General features: G+C 39.2%; 1 protein-coding gene across 5 annotated transcripts in view; it reads right to left on the minus strand.

Moving 5' to 3' along the window:
- WDR27 (WD repeat domain 27) overlaps nt 1-18,134 on the minus strand; it is a 61,970-nt gene that overhangs the window by 29,266 nt on the left and 14,570 nt on the right. For 4 of the 5 annotated variants that reach the window (XR_013984424.1, XM_080999821.1, XM_080999819.1 and 1 more), the window contains exons 15-22: nt 17,761-17,839; nt 16,916-16,990; nt 16,547-16,653; nt 16,165-16,254; nt 12,901-13,022; nt 11,891-12,024; nt 9,210-9,307; nt 8,438-8,559 (exon numbers count right to left, since the gene is read on the minus strand). Coding sequence is in view for 4 of the 5 variants with exons in the window: in XM_080999821.1 (XP_080855947.1) it covers nt 8,438-8,559; nt 9,210-9,307; nt 11,891-12,024; nt 12,901-13,022; nt 16,165-16,254; nt 16,547-16,653; nt 16,916-16,990; nt 17,761-17,839 (827 nt within the window). In the remaining variant the exon portion in view is untranslated. Of the gene's footprint in view, nt 1-8,436; nt 8,569-9,209; nt 9,308-11,890; nt 12,025-12,900; nt 13,023-16,164; nt 16,255-16,546; nt 16,654-16,915; nt 16,991-17,760; nt 17,840-18,134 lie in introns of those variants that run through there. The other variant, XM_080999822.1, reaches the window with a different exon arrangement.

An 18,134-nucleotide genomic window follows, 5' to 3' on the forward strand; every position in this document is an offset into this window, starting at 1 on the left:
CAGAAAAACAAAGATGTTCCTTAACTGAAATTGGCCAGTTATTTATTTAAAAAAAAAATGTATACTGCTCCTCACAAAAAACAAAGCAGCTTACAACAACAAAACATAAAATCATATAATAACAACCATATAAAAAAGTTAAAACTCACGACATCAGTAACTGTCATGGAAAGGTCTACCCAAAGTGCTGTTATTAAATGTTATTGCCCCAAATTAGCTCCAGATTTCAAAGAATCATAGAACTGCAGAGTTTGAAGGAACTCCAAGGGTCATCTAATGCAACTCCCTGCAATGCAGGGATCACAACTAAAACACAGATTTGCAAGGCTACGCCTCTCCATGAACCTTTTCTGTGTCAAAAACAATCATGAAAAGCAACCTCCAAGATTCTCTTCATAAAACAGAGATGGGTAAATGTGTTTCAGATCCCTGTAGTGAAAGAAGCTGTCCTCTTTCACCAGGCATTGTTGCTCTATTAACCATCTGAAAGGTATATTCATCACAATGGCAGCTGCATCTTCAACAGCTTTGGAATCAATGTTATTTCGAAGTAATTGTAAGGCTCTTTACTGGATGATGTTTGGTTTCAGCAGCAGACAAAGTTATCTCTGCATAAATAATATCCTGCACTTTTATCATACATCAGTGGAAGGATAGATAAGATAGCATATCTTACTCTGTGCATAATTATTCCAAGATGGCAAACTGGTGTCTCAATTCTTTGGCATACATTAGATCATGGGTTGTCAGCCTGGTCCCTACCACCCACTAGTGGGTGTTTCCGGATTCTAGGTAGGCCGTAGGGGGTTCTACGGCACAAGCTGAATCCTCCTTCCATCGAGCACTGGTGGGCGGTAAGGAAATTTTACCATCAAGAAAGATGCATTAGTGGGTGGTAGGTATAAAAAGGTTAACTACCTGTGCATTAGATATTATCTGACACTCAAATCTACTGCTGAATCCATATTCCAGCCATATGCATTTTGGTGCATAAGATAATACTTAGCGTGAGTCACAGCTAGAACAATAAAAGCTCTTTGTTATTTTTCTGCAGAAGATTCTATGCTTAACATGGATAAGAGTCAAATGCATGCCCCTAACATAGTTAAAGGCATGTCTCTAACATAGTTACAATCGACGCAGTTTAGTCCTTAGTTTTAACATGAGAACTAAAACTATACTACCATTTCCTGCTAAAGGTATATGCACATTTTTAGAATGAGGTTACAAATCAAATATGCATCAGCAAGCACAACTTCAGACAAACAACCTCAAATAGTTTGTGGCAATTGCTAATATTTAGTTACATTTTTTTATTTATTTAGAGCATTTTTATCCTGTTGTTCAGCCAAAAAGGCTCTTAGAGTGGCTTACGTAACTATTAAAAACAAGGCACTTCCCGCTCTCATATTTCCAATCTAAAAGACACAATGCAAAAGAGAGAAGGGGACGAGTAGGGAAGAGGAAAAAAGTAAACTTAGGTACCAATTCTTAATGTTATAGTTTCTGTAATGAGCAACTGGGAAGTTAACAGTTCATGTAGCCTGATGGAATGGTTGCAAGTAAATGACAGTTAAGGTAGACTCAAAGGCAGCTGGTCTCAACACAGACAGGAGGAGGGGTGTTCTTCCCTTCTCTCTGTCTGCTGTAGAATGAAGAAATGACTTCCTCTAAGTGACTGGTAAGGAAGAACCAGCAATTATATTTATGATAGTTACCTTAATTTAAGAGACAGTGTGATTCCTTGGCTAATGTTGGGCTTTGAACTGGGAAACCTAGATTTATATTCCTGTTCAGCCTCAGAGACATTGAATAGTATTGTGCAAGCTGTTAGCTGTGAGCCATATATACATAAGCAGCATTGGAGGATTATAGAATCATAGAATTGCAGAGTTGGAAGGAACGCCCTATAACACAGGAATCTCAGCTAAAGCATCCATAACTGATGGCCATCCAAGTTCTGCTTTAAAACCTCCAAGGAAGGAGAGTCCACAACCAGAGCAAGAGAAAACAAGCTTGCTCCATCTAACACGTGACTGCCCTTTAGACATTCTGTCTTCTGCAGCATTAGCGACCTCCTAGTTTGGTGTCATCTGCAAAGTGGATGAGCACCCCTCAATTCTTTCTTCCAAGTTGTTGGCCCAGGACAAATCCCTGCAGCACCCCACTTGTCACTTTCTTCCAAGATGATGAGGAACCATTAGTGAACACTTTGGGTTTGGTCAGTCAACCAGCTACAAATCCATGTAACAGTTACCTCGTCCAGCCCATATTTTACCAACTACTCCATAAGAAAATCATGGAGGACTTTGTCAAAAGCCAAACTGAAATCAAGGTATACTACGTCCACAGCATTCCCCTGATCCACCAAGCTTGTAATTCTATTTTTTTAAAGAAAGAGAATTGTCTGGTATAACTTGTTTTTGAGAAGCCCATGCTGAGTCTTAGTAATCAAAGCATCCTTTTCTAAGTTCTCACAAACCGCCTGTTTAATTATCTGTTCTAGAATATTCCTGGTATCGACATCAAGCTGACTGGTCAGTAGTTACTTGGGCCTACTCCCCCCCCCCTTTTAAGATGGGGACAACATTTACTCACCTCCAGTCTGCAAGGACATCACCTGTTCTCAAAAATGGTAGACAGACTCTCTGGGATTACATCTGCAAGCTCCTTTAGTATCCTTGGGTGTAGCTCATCAAGCCCTAGAAATTTTAATTCATTTAAAGTAGCTAGGTGTCCCCTCACCACATATTTTCCTACCAGAAGGATACTGAAACAAGGAAATTCTGTTGGTATCCATAGTCCAACACAGACTGAAGTATGTTTAAGCCCACCAATAACAACAAGTTTAAGAGTGTACTTTACAACTGTGCTGGATCATGGCCTTTGTGCCCAACAACAAAACAATTATGGATTTTATACGTAATGATACCATATAAGGAAAATTGGGGCATCATGTTGCATTAAAAATGAATGATTTATTAACTACAGGCTGATTTGATAATTTTACATAAAAGAGATTGTCTGACTTATACTAATATGATGTAAAAGTCAGCATCTCATCTATCTCATCAACATGTAGTTGTTATAGGCTATGATCCAGAGAAATATCACTTTTGCTTTCGGTGGGATTTCATCTTTTTTATTCTTCTAACAGCAGCTTTCCAAAGCTTTTCCATCTGAAGGGACTTGCTGGAGTGTGGCCATAGAGTTTTACCACTAAGCATTTTACTTAAAAGTTTTAATGTATGTTACAAAACGGCAAAAGTTGATTTAGGATTGTAATCTTCAATTTTCCATAAAAACAAGCTCCAATTTCTCTCCCCATATGAATGTGTGTCCACAGCTTCAAAATGTGCTCTACTTAAATAACTTGAAGTCACTTTGCTGACAGAGGAAAAAGAAAAGCCAGAAGAAGTCAAAGCATCGATGTATTACAAATAATACTGCAGAAGTTTAGTAAAGTTAAGTGTTATACCAGACCAGGCTCTCAGAAAACCACAAAACCTATGCTAAAGTCATTCTAAGGAACTGCTTTAAAACCACAAAAGAAAAGACATTCAGAACTGAGGACGGACTGCTGTCTGTAGCTTAACCAATGAGCTTAAGCACAGCAGGAAGACAAAACTGGGCATGAGGAACAACTACAATATCACAAAATGTCTGTAATCCCCAAACTTCTTGTATATATTGCTGAAACAACTTGGCAAATTAGAAAATGCAGTGAATTCTGTGTCATCTGCCCAGGATTGAAGTGGAGAAGCAACCCTTTGTTTAGAAAAAAAAATACCACCATGACTGTAAATTACTTCAAGTCCAAGGTTAAATCAGGGTCTATGGACATAGCAAGTCAATATAAAAAGTCAGTTTACTTTTTATACAGAGACATCTTTGTGCATAATTGTTTCTGAATAAGTGTTAATAGGGAGGTTTTCTTTTCATTTCTTTCATTAAACACTTATATCAGAATCTTGCACATAATCAGCTCATCAAGCTGCTATAGCTTTTGCAGTACCATTCTATTTCCTATGAAGCTTTCCCCTACAGGGTTGTTTCTCTAGAACAACCTTCCCCAACCTAGTGCTGTCCAGGTGTTTTAAAATACAACTTATACTATCACTGGCTATGCTGTCTGGGGCTGATGGGAGTTGTAGTCCAAAACATCCCAAGCAAATATATTAGGCAGTCATGTAAGACATTAACTTTACTCTCCAGTGATTGAACACCACAACTTATGTTCTACGTATCGCAGAACCTGGCAACCATCATTAATGAGATGCCAAGAGCATTTTACACAGGATTACCAATGGCCCCATGCAAATTCCATTGCATATTGCAAACTGAACTACAAGCATAAAAGTTCAATCGATCCTATATCTAGTATTAAATAGGACCCGAAGTGCTGATTCAGAGTGTAAACAATGTTTATGGCTGTACTGGATTTATTCCATTATTTCCTAGTATTTTTTTTAGCTCTTATTATGATTAAATATCTATCCTACCCTTCCAAAGGAGCCCAGGGCAGCAAGCACAAAAGAAAAAAACCAACAACAACAATTAAAATCTCCAAAAACAATTCTAATGCAGATGCAGACTGGGAAAGATTGTAAAAAAATAACCATAAACCATAAAGGCAGACACATAAATATCAGTACACAAGTATCAAGTTGAAGAAATGTGCATCTTCCTTTCACACTTTCCTGCAGGAAATCTGGCATAGCCACAGTGAAGTGTGAAGTGACCCTCAGGGCAACTTCAAACACTTTCCTCAATGGTATGTAATATTTGGAAACCTTGCAAAAATGAGTTCTCCCTCTCCCTTCCATGTGTCATCTTGCTGAACAGCCTCTATGTTCATAACCTGAAAGCGGACATATATTAACAGAACTCCAAACATTAAAAAAGCTTGCAGTTCCTTAACTGTGGAGAAAGCATAACCAGTGACGCAACCAAACAGGGAAAAGCTAAGGACAGCTAGCTCAAATTGATGAGGATAGACGCTTCCTACTAATACCACCTGTAAACCAGGATGTGGTTCCACGATATGTCCTTGCCAAGCCAAACTTTACCCACCGTGTCAAACTGTTCTGAACCTGCATACTCACATGCATACCACTAATGTGACAGGAGCAGGAGACATGGGTGGCAACAGCAGCAAAAAGCTGCTGTTTGGACTTACTTTCCTCCATGTGACTGATTATGCAACTTTTTAATGGAGTTTGTTCTGTTAAAATTATCTCTGTAGCAGACATCTAAGAGAATGATCTAGTTTCATGTCATTGAAATAAAAAATAAAGTCTAGATTACAGAATACTTAGCTTTCAAAACTGCATTTAAAACCTTGATTTATAGATTAACAAGAAATATCGGAAACCACAGGAACTGTTTTGCACTACTGAAACTTAGAAGGTGGAATCTATTTAGATTAAATTTGGGAACATTTCCCCCTTCTGACTACCAAGCTTTAGCCAAGAGTGAATTTTTATATTCGTTTTATAAATACAAGAAGAAAATTGGGATTAAAATGGAACTGCTGAGAGACCATTTTTTATAATAGCAATGTTGTTTTAGCTCTAATGATGCCAATCCAGCATTTAAAAAATCTTTTAACTAAGATTGTGATCTAAGCATCAAATATTTAGAAATATGCTTAACTGAAATTTACTTCCAAGTAAATATAAATATCAGGGTACAAATCAATGTTTGCAAGTTACTTGTAAGAAGCATACTGAAGTAAAGCATGCCAACTGAGTATGGTGTGGTATGAGTTACATCTCAAGGGACTGAAGATGGTGGCTGAAATCCAGTGAAGCATATGTGTGCCAGATGTGTGTAAACAGCAGAACACAACAGTCCCCGTGGTGGCACATCTGAAAGGGATTTCCAAAATGGTTTACCCAAACAATCCTAACTAGGGCTGTGCAGTAGTGAAGTGAAATAGAGTGGAGCAACAGATACCGTATTTTTCGCTCTATTGGACGCACCGGACCACAGGACGCACCTAGTTTTTAGAGGGGGAAATCAAGGAAAAAAATATTAACCCCCCCCCCACAGCCCCAAAGAGCAACGGACAGGCTGCGTGCAGCCTGTCCGCTTCTCCCAGAGCTTCTCGGGGCTGCGGGGGAAGCCCGGGTCCCCCCCCCCAGCCCCAAGGAGCAAAGAAGCCAAGACAGCGAGTGGGATCCATAGCCGCGCAACCTCTCCAGCCAGGAGCTAAACCTCTCCAGCGCGGCTAAAGAAGACAAGGCAGTGAGCGCGATCCATCCCGCTCGCTGCCTTGGCTTCCTCTTTAGCCTTGCGCAGCATCTTTAGCCTTGCGCAACGGGATGGATTGCGCCCACTGTCCACCAGGGCTGGACTAGATGACTCCTAGGGTTCCCTTCCAACCCTGCAATTCTATGACCTCGGAAGGTGTTGGGGGTCTCCACCACTGGAGGCTTTTAAGCAACGGTTGGGGGACCATCTGCCTGGCATTCTTTAGCTGTGATTCCTACATTGTGAGGGGGCTGGGCTAGATGACCCTCGGGTGGCCCTCCCAACTCTATACAGTCCTACAGTTCTGCGGCAGGAGATCCAAGCCATTACACACAATGCCCACTCCCAATTTTCATCGGAGAGACATGTGGCTTCAGTGTCTAGGTAGGTACCCCCCTACCTGCCACACTTCCCCCACCCCACTTAAGCTGAGGGAATTCCTGCCCAGAGAAGCTCCCAGGTGAGGCAAGGGTTAAGATCTACCTCTAGTGGATCGCGCTGGCTGCCCTGGCTTCCTCTTTAGCCTTGTGCAGCCTCCCGCAGCTGGAAAGGAGCGCAAGGCTAAAGAGGAAGCCGGGGCAGCGAACGGGACGGATCGCGCTCGCTGCCCTGGCTTCCTCTTTAACTTTGCGCAGCCTCCCCCCTCCCCCCGCTGGAGAGGCGCACAAGGCTAAAGAGGAAGCCAGGGCAGCGAACGGGATGGATCGCGCTCGCTTCCCTGGCTTCCTCTTTAGCCTTGCGCAGCCTCCCCCGCCCAGCTGGAGAGGTTGCGCAAGGTTTTTCTAGAGGAGGGAGAAGGGACTGACTGGCGGTGTCAGTCCCTTCTCCCTCCTGGGGAAAAGCCCGCAAGAGCCACGCGAAGCTTGTGTGGGGCTCTTGGGGGCTTTTCCTGCCTGCCTGCCCCCTGCATTCGCTCCATAGGACGCACCGACTTTTCCCCTTAGTTTTTAAGACGGAAAAAGTGCGTCCTATGGTCCGAAAAGTACGGTATATCACTGTATCCCAAGCCCCGCTACCTCACACCAAGCATAGTTAATGGGGGGGGCATTTGCCTCACTATGCCAACCCAAGGCTGGCATAGCTGGTGAGCTTTGGATCCAGCAGATCTAAAGCTGATGGTGCCCTGCCTGAAACACCATGTTTTGAGGCCTCTCACTTTCTACCGCTGGCTTTCAGAACTTGAACTGCACTCTTAATTTTTCAGCATAGTATCCCTCAACGTGCACACACAATCATATGAGCATTCATAAATGGGATATCTGGACCACATTCAATAGGCACTCAAAACTATCCTTATTTAATTCTTAATGTTCTGGAACATACGTGTAAAACATGTTGCAACGCTGCTTATGCCTCTGGCTTTTGGGTGTCTGAGAGCACAACAGAACATTTGGCAAAGCAGATGCCAAATCATACAGTACCACACTGACTATGCCGCTATATGCTTGGCTACCCATATTCAAATAGAATATGCAAGTTAGCACCAGTTCTCCAACTCACAAAACGTTTCCCATACTGAGTCATGGTGTTGCTTTCCTTTTTCATAATTATGGTCATCACAATAGAGAGTAATTCAGATGAACTACTGTAGCAACCATAAAGAAGGCTGATCGCCGAAAAATTGATGCTTTTGAATTATGGTGCTGGAGGAGACTCTTGAGAGTCCCATGGACTGCAAGAAGATCAAACGTATCCATTCTTAAGGAAATCAGCCCTGAGTGCTCACTGGAAGGACAGATCGTGAAGCTGAGGCTCCAATACTCTGGCTACCTCATGAGAAGAGAAGACTCCCTGGAAAAGACCCTGATGTTGGGAAAGATGGAGGGCACAAGGAGAAGGGGACGACAGAGGACGAGATGGTTGGACAGTGTTCTCTAAGCTACAAACATGAGTTTGACCAAACTGCGGGAGGCAGTGGAAGACAGGAGTGCCTGGCATGCTCTGGTTCCATGGGGTCACAAAGAGTCGGAAACGACTAAACAACAACAACACTGTAGCAACAAGCTAGAGAACGATGTGGGTTGAGAAGTAGAGCTTGATGCTTCCCTATCCAATTTATTAGACATGTAAAATTCTAAATCTTTCCAAGAAAGGGAGTGCCATTATGAACAGGAGTCTTTCATGCTCATCGCCATTTAGAATATAAGCTTTAATTAAAATTATTAAGAGATCTTAGGCTTACCTTGTTTTGGCAAATCTGGTGAACTGATCTAGAATGAACATCCGCTATCACTGCTGCACTACAACCCACATTGAGGTCAAAGATTTCTAGTGCTCGATTGCTACCAGCTGCCAGTACAATATCTGTTAACTCTGTAAGTTAAAGTTCTGTTAAGCTGTGTATATGTATGTACATCTCTTTCATATGCAAGCAAAATGCACACTACATTTAAATAAATTAAGCAGTTTTGCCTGACTTTACTAGCCAGTGTTGTTCAACACACTGGTAGAAATAGCACCAATGACAAAGGTGCATCATCATAATGCATGTTTCCAAATTTATACCACTAATGATTTTACAGCATGATAATAGCAGCATAGTAAAGCTAATGGCTTTGCTTTTTATGATATTAAAAGATAAATCTATCATATCATTATATTAAAGAACTGAAGTTAGCTAAGGGTGCAAGCCTATGCATGCTTACTTGTGCAAAAGTTCCACATAACTAAATGGGACTAATTTTATTTATTTATATTTAACAAAATTGATATACCAATTGATTGTAATAAAACCTCAAAGCAGTTTACACAAAAACATAAAACATTAAAATTTATCAATAAAAGACATATTTTTTATTTAAAAAACATTCAAAACTAATTAAAATCAACAATAAGCTACAGACTAAAACACATGTAGCAGCTTAGTAATCATGTTAAGAGGCTAATGCCAATTGTTCCAAATTAAGTGCTTCTGACTGAATGCTGAACATAGGTAATAACTGATAAGAGGATACAAGAATAGAATTCATTGACTGCTGAAAGGCTGGTAATTTCCACTGTAGATGCCATGGGGAATTTCTGTACTGATTTACAAATGCTCTTATTTCGGTATCTACAGAAATATATAAATAACATCAAATAATAAAAACAATGAAATAAACAATGAATTTTTTTAACAGGTATCTTATAAACAGTTCTTATACTCACAAACATAAAGTAAAAGATGCCTATGTAAAAATATTTTACATAATTTTTTGTTATGAAATTTAAATCTAGTGTACATCTCAAAGCACTGCATCAGTTAATTTTCTTTTGTATTTCTGTCTATTCCTATTACTGGGAAAAGAAGGAAGAAATGCTTGAACTCTTGGTCCAAATGCAGCAAACTTGCATGTGTGACTATGGCATCAGAGATCAAACACCACAGTTTTTAAGGAGGGAAGGAAGAAGTGAGTGGATAATTTAGACTGTGTTAACATGTTCTTCTAATTAAGAGATCTAACACATTCCTGATGTTTCTGTCTATAGTTGCACTGAATCTTTTCCATACAAGCATTTTTCCAAATCTGACTCATCAAAGAACTGAGGGAAGAATTAGGTGAAATGGGAGTAATAGCACAATGGTACATAACAAGCAAAACTAGTGGGAAATCGAAATAAAGAAAGCCACAAACAAAACATCAGGACAAATTAAACTTTTTCTTTTGTGTTTCTTTACTTATATCAAACTTGGCTGTCAGGATAATTTGTGGGTGTTTTAATTTTCCCCCCTCTCTCCTTCTGTGTGCTATTGTTTGTTTGGCATTCAGCACTGAATTAAATCCAGTAAAGGAACTAAGCACAGGCAATGAAATCAGTTGATTTGTTAAGTGAAAGAAAAAATGTGATCCTAGTAGTTATTAATAGCATAATCCCCCCAAATAAACATCTTAGACATCTGAAATCAGTGAGATTTAAACTTGTGTAACTTTGGTTGATGTATGTGTGTATTAACTTGTTTGTATATTTAAAATTCCTCACATCCAACTGCTAATGGATCTATACCCTATGAAAAGTGTTTCATTACTGTCCACTGATTAAAGAATTTTATCTGATTAAGCATCTGCCTGTAAACTGTTTGGAAGAAATCAACACATTTGGAAGGAACTGTGAGATAGCTTTTGTTTTTTTACATTATAAGGTAATGTTCACTGATGAAAGGCAAGGCCATCTTTAATACCTTCTTTTTCATTCCTTGTTACATTAACACAGCAACACCAAATTAGCCTCAAAAACAGACCAGTGTTCCCGGAACTCTCAACCACAATAATTAAAATTTGCTCTCAGGATTACAATTGATCAAATCATTAACTAAAGCAGGGCGGGGAACGTCAGACCCAGCACTCAAATGCAGCCCTCAAGGTCTCTTTTTCTGGCCCTTGGGAGTCTCTCCAAGCCACACCTCCTCCCAAGCTATTTCTTTCTGCAGAGCACATCTTTTACCAGTCTAGCTTCACAGCCTCAATCAACTGTTTCTGCATGGCTGGAATGTGTCCTTGCTTTCCTAGATGGAAGGCACAGGGGTGTGTGAGGCTGTGTGTAGAAGCTTGCCCACTGTGCAAAGGTAATGTTTATATTCATTGATGATCCACCCACTTTTGCCTCTGGCCTCACTCATTACTGGCGTGTAGCCCCCAGATGGGAATGTGACCCTAGAGTCACATTCCCATCTGGGGAATCTTAAACTATAACTTTTGTTGATCAAACTGATCAAGGCTGCAACCCAATACATCTAGAATTATGCCCCGTTGAACACAGTGGGGTTTACTTTTGAGTAAACATGCATAGGCCTGTACTACAATTTACAGCCCTAGAAATAGGGGGCGGCCGCCGAGACCACATAACACCGGTCTTGAAAGACCTACATTGGCTCCCAGTACATTTCCGAGCACAATTCAAAGTGTTGGTGTTGACCTTTAAAGCCCTAAACGGCCTCGGCCCAGTATACCTGAAGGAGCGTCTCCACCCCCATCATTCTGCCCGGACGCTGAGGTCCAGCGCCGAGGGCCTTCTGGCGGTTCCCTCATTGTGAGAAGCAAAGCTACAGGGAACCAGGCAGAGGGCCTTCTCGGTAGTGGCGCCCGCCCTGTGGAACGCCCTCCCATCAGATGTCAAAGCGATAAATAACTACCTGACATTTAGAAGGCATCTTAAGGCAGCCCTGTTCAGGGAAGCTTTTAATCTGTGATATTTACTGTATTTTTTGTTTCTATGGAAGCCGCCCAGAGTGGCTGGGGAAACCCAGCCAGATGGGCGGGGTACAAATAATAAATTATTATTATTATTATTATATAAATAACATAGAATAATACTTTAGCAAAAGATGCCGAAAAGACAGTAATGATTCCAAGGTAGTGTTGGGCAGAATTTAATCTGAGGTACAATGAGATTAACTGCAATAGAATTGAATGTGACCAGAGGCAATTTTCATGCTAACAATATTCCTATTTTTATTTTCTGATGCAAGATGTAACATTAATAGCAAAATCAGATGCATGTATATTAAAAAGTCCCACTCTATTCCATAGCACATTCTGCAAAGTAACTATCCATAGGACTGCAGTTTTATTTTTTTCCTCTTTCATTACTTTGTTTAGGTGTCTTACAGGATCTAAAGAATACTTGGTATTTCTAAGAATCGTAAGACTTTACCTACCGTTTCATCTCATCCTTGCTGGTATCAAGGTAGCATCTTAACATGTGAAACTCTGCTCCACAAGACAACAATATAAATGTATCTATATAATAAAACTGTGCTGATCGAATGGATTTATGAAACATTTCCTTTCCCTAAAAGTAAAATATATATAATTAACTATGTATACTGTGTAATTTTCTGTCAGAAAAATACAGATGGTTTCTTTATGGCACACTGTCAGATTACTTCTTTTGTTAATTTTCTGACTAACAGGTGATTTCTCTAAATTACAAATCTTGCTTCATCTTACACCGTTGTCCATTTCTTTATAATTCCACTAAATTAGTCAAGGCCTAAAGCCCTAAGAAAATACAATGTCACTCTGAAAATCCAGTCATTTACAAAGAATCTAGTCTGACTTCAGTGCTCTTTCCCACAATAACATCACATCACAAAAATTACAATGTCCTGAATGCCAATCTCTCCTCAACCTCTTCGACACACACAATCAATTTCTTCTTCTTTGCATTCTCTATATTAGAGGGGGAGAACTCTTTTTCAGCATGAGGGCTACATTCCCTTCTTGGCAACTTTTATGGAGCCACAAGCGAGCATTGGGTGGGGTCAGAAGCAAACATGGACAAATCTTAACAAATCTAAAATTTACCTTTGTGTGTAGACTACGCACGCACACACACACCTCTTTCTCCATTCCAGGCAATGGCCCATGATGGAAGTGGAGCATTGTAACAATTTAGCAACCATTTTGAAATACCAGAGAACTTCGAGGCGAGTGGCACTCAAGTCATAAAGTGCTCATGAATTACAGAACACACAGTTTTATGTGCTTGATAATTTCAGTGCCATCACTATTGCTAACTAGAAGTGTTAAACTATCCTAGAATTTTTTTCACAATTACTAAGGTGGCAATTGGAAATACATTCCAAATGATTTTGGGGTCATAGAGAACAGGTGTCATAGAGAACAGTACCCCAAATCTATCTAACTGGCATGAGATGTTTATTACCAGACATAAAGCAGGTTCTGAACTGCCGACTGACCAGATCCTTAATGTTCTGTCTTCAGAAGATGAAACAAGCCAGTTGTTGTCATGGCTCCAACCAACTGAGTTAACGGCACCATCATGCCCTAAAAAAATAAAGAAAAAATGTTTTTGGAAAACAGGTCTGTCATACATTCCTAATAAATCAGAAGACTTTCCCCCCAAAAAAGATCATTGCTCATCTAAGAAAATTCTTATATATAATAATGTATGAATGTATGTGGAGATATAAAAAGGGGTTTTAAATAATTAAATTAAAATTTCGATCCACAAAGGAAAATACAGTGGTACCTCAGGTTAAGTACTTAATTCGTTCCAGAGGTCCGTTCTTAACCTGAAGCTGTTCTTAACCTGAAGCACCACTTTAGCTAATGGGGCCTCCCGCTGCTGCCGCGCTGCCGGAGCAAGATTTCTGTTCTCATCCTGAAGCAAAGTTCTTAACCTGAGGTACTATTTCTGGGTTAGCGGAGTCTGTAACCTGAAGCGTATGTAACCTGAGGTACCACTGTAATGGATTTTCTATTAACTAATAAGATACCTATTCTTCTTCCTGCTGAGGTGGACTTAGGGAGACCTGGAATCAGTGTGGAGTTAGCCATCTCCCTTATTTGTCAAAATTCCCATCCTGGACAACTAAACTGCTTCAGAAATGCCAATTACAGAGATTTTTCAGCAGAGAGGAAGGGCAAAGTAGGGATTCATCGGCCTTACCAATAAATCCCTTTTCTTTTTGTTGCAGTGTACAGTTTCACCCTCCAACTTGAATTCCTCCTTCTTATAGGTTTAGGTATCCTCAGGCCACATACAGGCTACATTTTTCCCTGTAAGCTAAATATTTTAGTGAGAAGAGATGACTTGCTCATTCTTCATTTTGTTAATTCTCATGTCCTGATACTGTCTTTCTTGTAGAACTTTATTTGGCCAAAACATGCTTGTCCAGAGGAGAGGCCATTAGCAAATCCGAGACTGATCACAACATGCCGTTAACCAAATATTTATATAAATTTCCTATTATCTAGGGAAATCAGTTTCTAGTACTGGAATGCAATCAGTAAAATATGCAATAGCATAATGCTTCTTTCTGAATCCACTAGGATGCCTGGTTTAACAGGCATGGAAACTGAAGTTAAATAGCTAGTATCTATGTATTTTTCCATTTCTGCAATTGCAGTCTGAGCTGATTTATAATGAAACAAGTATTACTACACATAAACAATTTTTTTTGTTTGCCCTTCATGAAAATGTCTCAAGGCAATTACACATCCCAGAATTTCCCAGTATTGCCAAACATTCTTATGGAAAATGTGACACCTGAGAAACCAAGAAAATGGAATTTCCCAACCCCACTTAAAGCATCTCTACAGCCTAGGATGTGGGGAAAGAAACAAGAATAGCCTGATTCTGCCCACCTGCCCACAGCTGCTCTGACTCTATTTAAAAACAATTTATTATTATGAAAAATTATGAGGCAGAGATATAAATACACATAGCAAAAGTATGAATTTGTGACACACTTGTTCTTGTTTTTTCAGAAGTCTAGGTTTAGAATCAGAGAAGTCTCAGAATGTTTTACTTTATACACGTCAGTAATATGTTTAACAGAATATACAGTGCAGTTGGAATTTTACCATGATGAACAGGAATATATTCCTTAAATTTTATTTCAAGTATAAAGATTGCTTCCGACTACAGTTTGTTTTAGCCAGGCATTCTGATATAAATATACTGCAAATTGGTAGCAGTATAAAAGCATGGTTAGCCTAAACGTGTTGTTACTACAGTGTTAAATGATGCCCTTTATTGTGCTTCACATGCAAATCAGAGTTGTAACTGAACTGCAAGTTTCATCAACACTTATGGAAGAAATAAACTTCTCTCTTTACAAAGGGAAGACTGGCGTTGTAGAACATTAATTTAGCAACTTCAGTTCAGTGTGGCCACTTCATTTTTCAATCCTATAAACTGTAAACAAATTCAAAGTGTTAAAAGAGCCGATCTAACATCCCATTGTCATAACCCAGCACATATCATTTACAAAGATGAAGAAAACTGTTAATGTTAAAGATATAGTATTTTAAAGTCCTAGACTGCCCCCTGGTGCACTGAATTTAAATTTGCAATATACATGTATGCGTTTCATTTATAAATTTATACGCTGATTCTCCATTTTTGTCACAACCAATCTCCATAAGCTATGAACGACGGGTTTCAGTGAGTTTTCAAGGGGGGATTTTTGAGATGGGGTAAACCTACTGGAAGCAGTGGGAGATCTTCTTTGGGGCATTGCTAACCAACAGCCATTATCGTTCTTCCCAGGATCCCCTGGAAGTGGTGTCATTCCAAGGCATTCTAGGTTAAGGTGGGGACTCCACTGGCAGCCTTTGGGGGGGAGCAGCCACAATTTCCCCATGGGATGCCTTAGACAAGGCACTGTTCCCGAGTTTTTGGAATGACAGGAGGAGGCAGCAGAGGGTATTGTAGTCTGGTAGGCAGGCACTGAGAGCAGCTCTGCTGCTGCCGAGCTGGCGAGACTAACAGGGAAAATTCAAAACCAGCAGGACCAGATTTTCCTAAAGGACTGGAAGAAATTTATGTTGTATCTGGAAGACAATTGTAATTACTTAACATCGCTTGTAGGGTTACAAGAAGTTTTGTAAGGAGGACTTTATAAATTATTGGGAAAAGCATTAAGATTAGCTGGTGTAAGACTGGATTTATAGCAATAAGCATAGTAATAAAATGCAAAATCAGAAAGAACTGTAGAAAACCATTAGAAGGGGTCTTAGGCTGTGATAGCCGAAGATTTGTTATATTGCTTTGCAGTTGTTATGTTGGAAAATTTGTGCAAAAATAAAAAAGAGAGCAGCTCTGCTGCTACCACCAGCAGAGAAGCCCACACCTCCAAGGAAATTCTGCTTACACAGCCCCTGTAAGCTCCCTTCAAACCTTTTCAGTGATTTAATCAACCCCTGAAAACAAACAGAAGAAAATTTCACCTTCCAGTCAGGTTTAGCAATATAAGACAAAATAGGCAAATTAGTGGAAATGAAACCGAGCATGGTGGGCTTCAAGGTTCTAAAATGAAAAAGAAATCATAGCAATAATATACAGTACTAGCGCTAAAAACAGGTAGCATAGTAAAAATGACATTTGCTTAAAGTGCTCTATCTTGCACTAATAGGAAGTAAACAGAAGACCTAAGACTGAAAAAGGCTGGAATTAATTTACCTGAATAAACTGTTGGTGTTCCTGTAAGATTTGAATTGAATGCCAGCAAAGTTTTGTCAGCCAAGCCACAAGCCAACAACTCTCCATCCCCTGTAAGAATAAGGAGTATAGGAACTTAATCTGATAATTCTAAACCATGAATATACCAAATCATTTTTTTAAAAAAATATTGTAGTTATATATACGCTGCATTTAAAGAATTCTTCAGAAGTCAATGGGATGTATTTCTGTGTAGACATGTACAGGATTGTGTAGTCAATGCTGAAAATCAAGGCAGGCTTGCTGTCTGAATGAACCTTTATGAGCCCTATGACCGTAAAAATGATGTTTAGCAGGTGAATGCTGCAGACATCTAACGTAATGCATGAACATTTTTCTGTACCTGAATACTGAATACAGCATATAGAAGTTGGCTTATCAGCTACGATAATCTGTCTCTCAGATTTGTTTGGAGGAATGTTGACACGTGGATAGTCTTCCTTATTTCGTCTTCAATGGCAAAGAAACAGGAGAACATTTAAAAAGATAAATGACAAACTGTGATGTACACTTAAATGTATTACCATTAAATTTACAATATTTTCTCATTAACAAGTGTTGGTGTAATAGAAGTTACATACTGCTAAACTAATTTTAATGCCTCTTTTATTTGGAATCTCCCCCCCCCCCCACTGTGTAAATGCAGGATAATACTAATTCTGCTTCAGTGTCATTAATGCATTTGTTCAGACATGTCAGTTTTATTGCTTACCGTTTGCAACTTCTCTTGCACTTCAGTTCCAGATTGTTTTGCTTTGCATTGGTCTTTGGAGAGAACATGGTCATTCTGCAGTGGAAAACAGTGGGCAATAGTTCATAGGGCCAAACAAGACCTGACAAGAAATGTCTCTTTGCATTTAATGTATAGGTTTGTAAAAGTGTAAATACATCAGGAAGGGTACCATGTTTTCCTAGCTCACTAGAGACAAGTGAAAATAATGCAAACGTCCAGTAACTTCATTTTCTATGGATTACGAAATGATTGTAACATTTTGGTGTTACTGTTACAACAGTGAGCTGAATCCAAAAGTTCTCTTCCTCAAGAGGAAGCTTCTTCTTTCAGAGGAAGGGAATTCTTGCATTCAAACCCATTAAATAAGCAATCAGAAATAACTGCCTCAGTATAGGAATATCAAAATCTAAGTTACACAGACAAGCAGGCTAGCAATACACATATAGCCACTAACTCATATATAGCCATGCTATGATTCTGAAGGGATGCAGAAAGAGCGCAGGAATCTCAGAAGACGGACATTTCCAAATAAATTATGAAAAATAGTGCTATTTGTAGACCAAGCTATGCAGATTTTGCTAAAATTGCATAATTTTAGACTTACAATTTTAATTTATTTGTGAATGTGCCAGTTTCCCAAACAAGCATTTCTTTAAACCTTAGTTTTAATAGTGTCAGACTAATATTTTTTACTCTTTAGCCCATTTTACATTACATTTTCCATATGTCAGATATGCTGTGACAGTCATGCAGCTTCTCTTTCTACAATAAAATTTAAAAATCAATCTTAAAACACTAAAAATAATTACATAATATGTACTCACTGTGGCGCTGATGTGTAACCTGAGGACTTAATTTTATTATGGAAGACCAGCGGCTGATCTTTTATTGGGCTTTTTGTACCTGAGTTTAAAAATACATACAAAAATAAATAAATAAATAGTTATAATTACAACTATATAGTTGTAATTATAAAATAGTTAATAATTACAACTAAGAAACAATAAATAAATACGTTTTAACAATCACAGTTACAGATATGGATACCCAGGAAGTTCAGGTTACTTTGTTTCAGCTTTTAAGATGTTGAACTTCTGCTATATAATTCCGTCTTTTAAAAGCATAATTATTTTTAAATTGAACAAACAGGATGCTCTGAGCAACAGGCCTGAGTTCCAGAGATGTAGTAATGCAAATC

Source organism: Podarcis pityusensis (genome assembly GCF_964106645.2).
Source record: "Podarcis pityusensis genome assembly, chromosome: 3".
In the NCBI taxonomy this organism is placed as follows: domain Eukaryota; kingdom Metazoa; phylum Chordata; class Lepidosauria; order Squamata; family Lacertidae; genus Podarcis; species Podarcis pityusensis.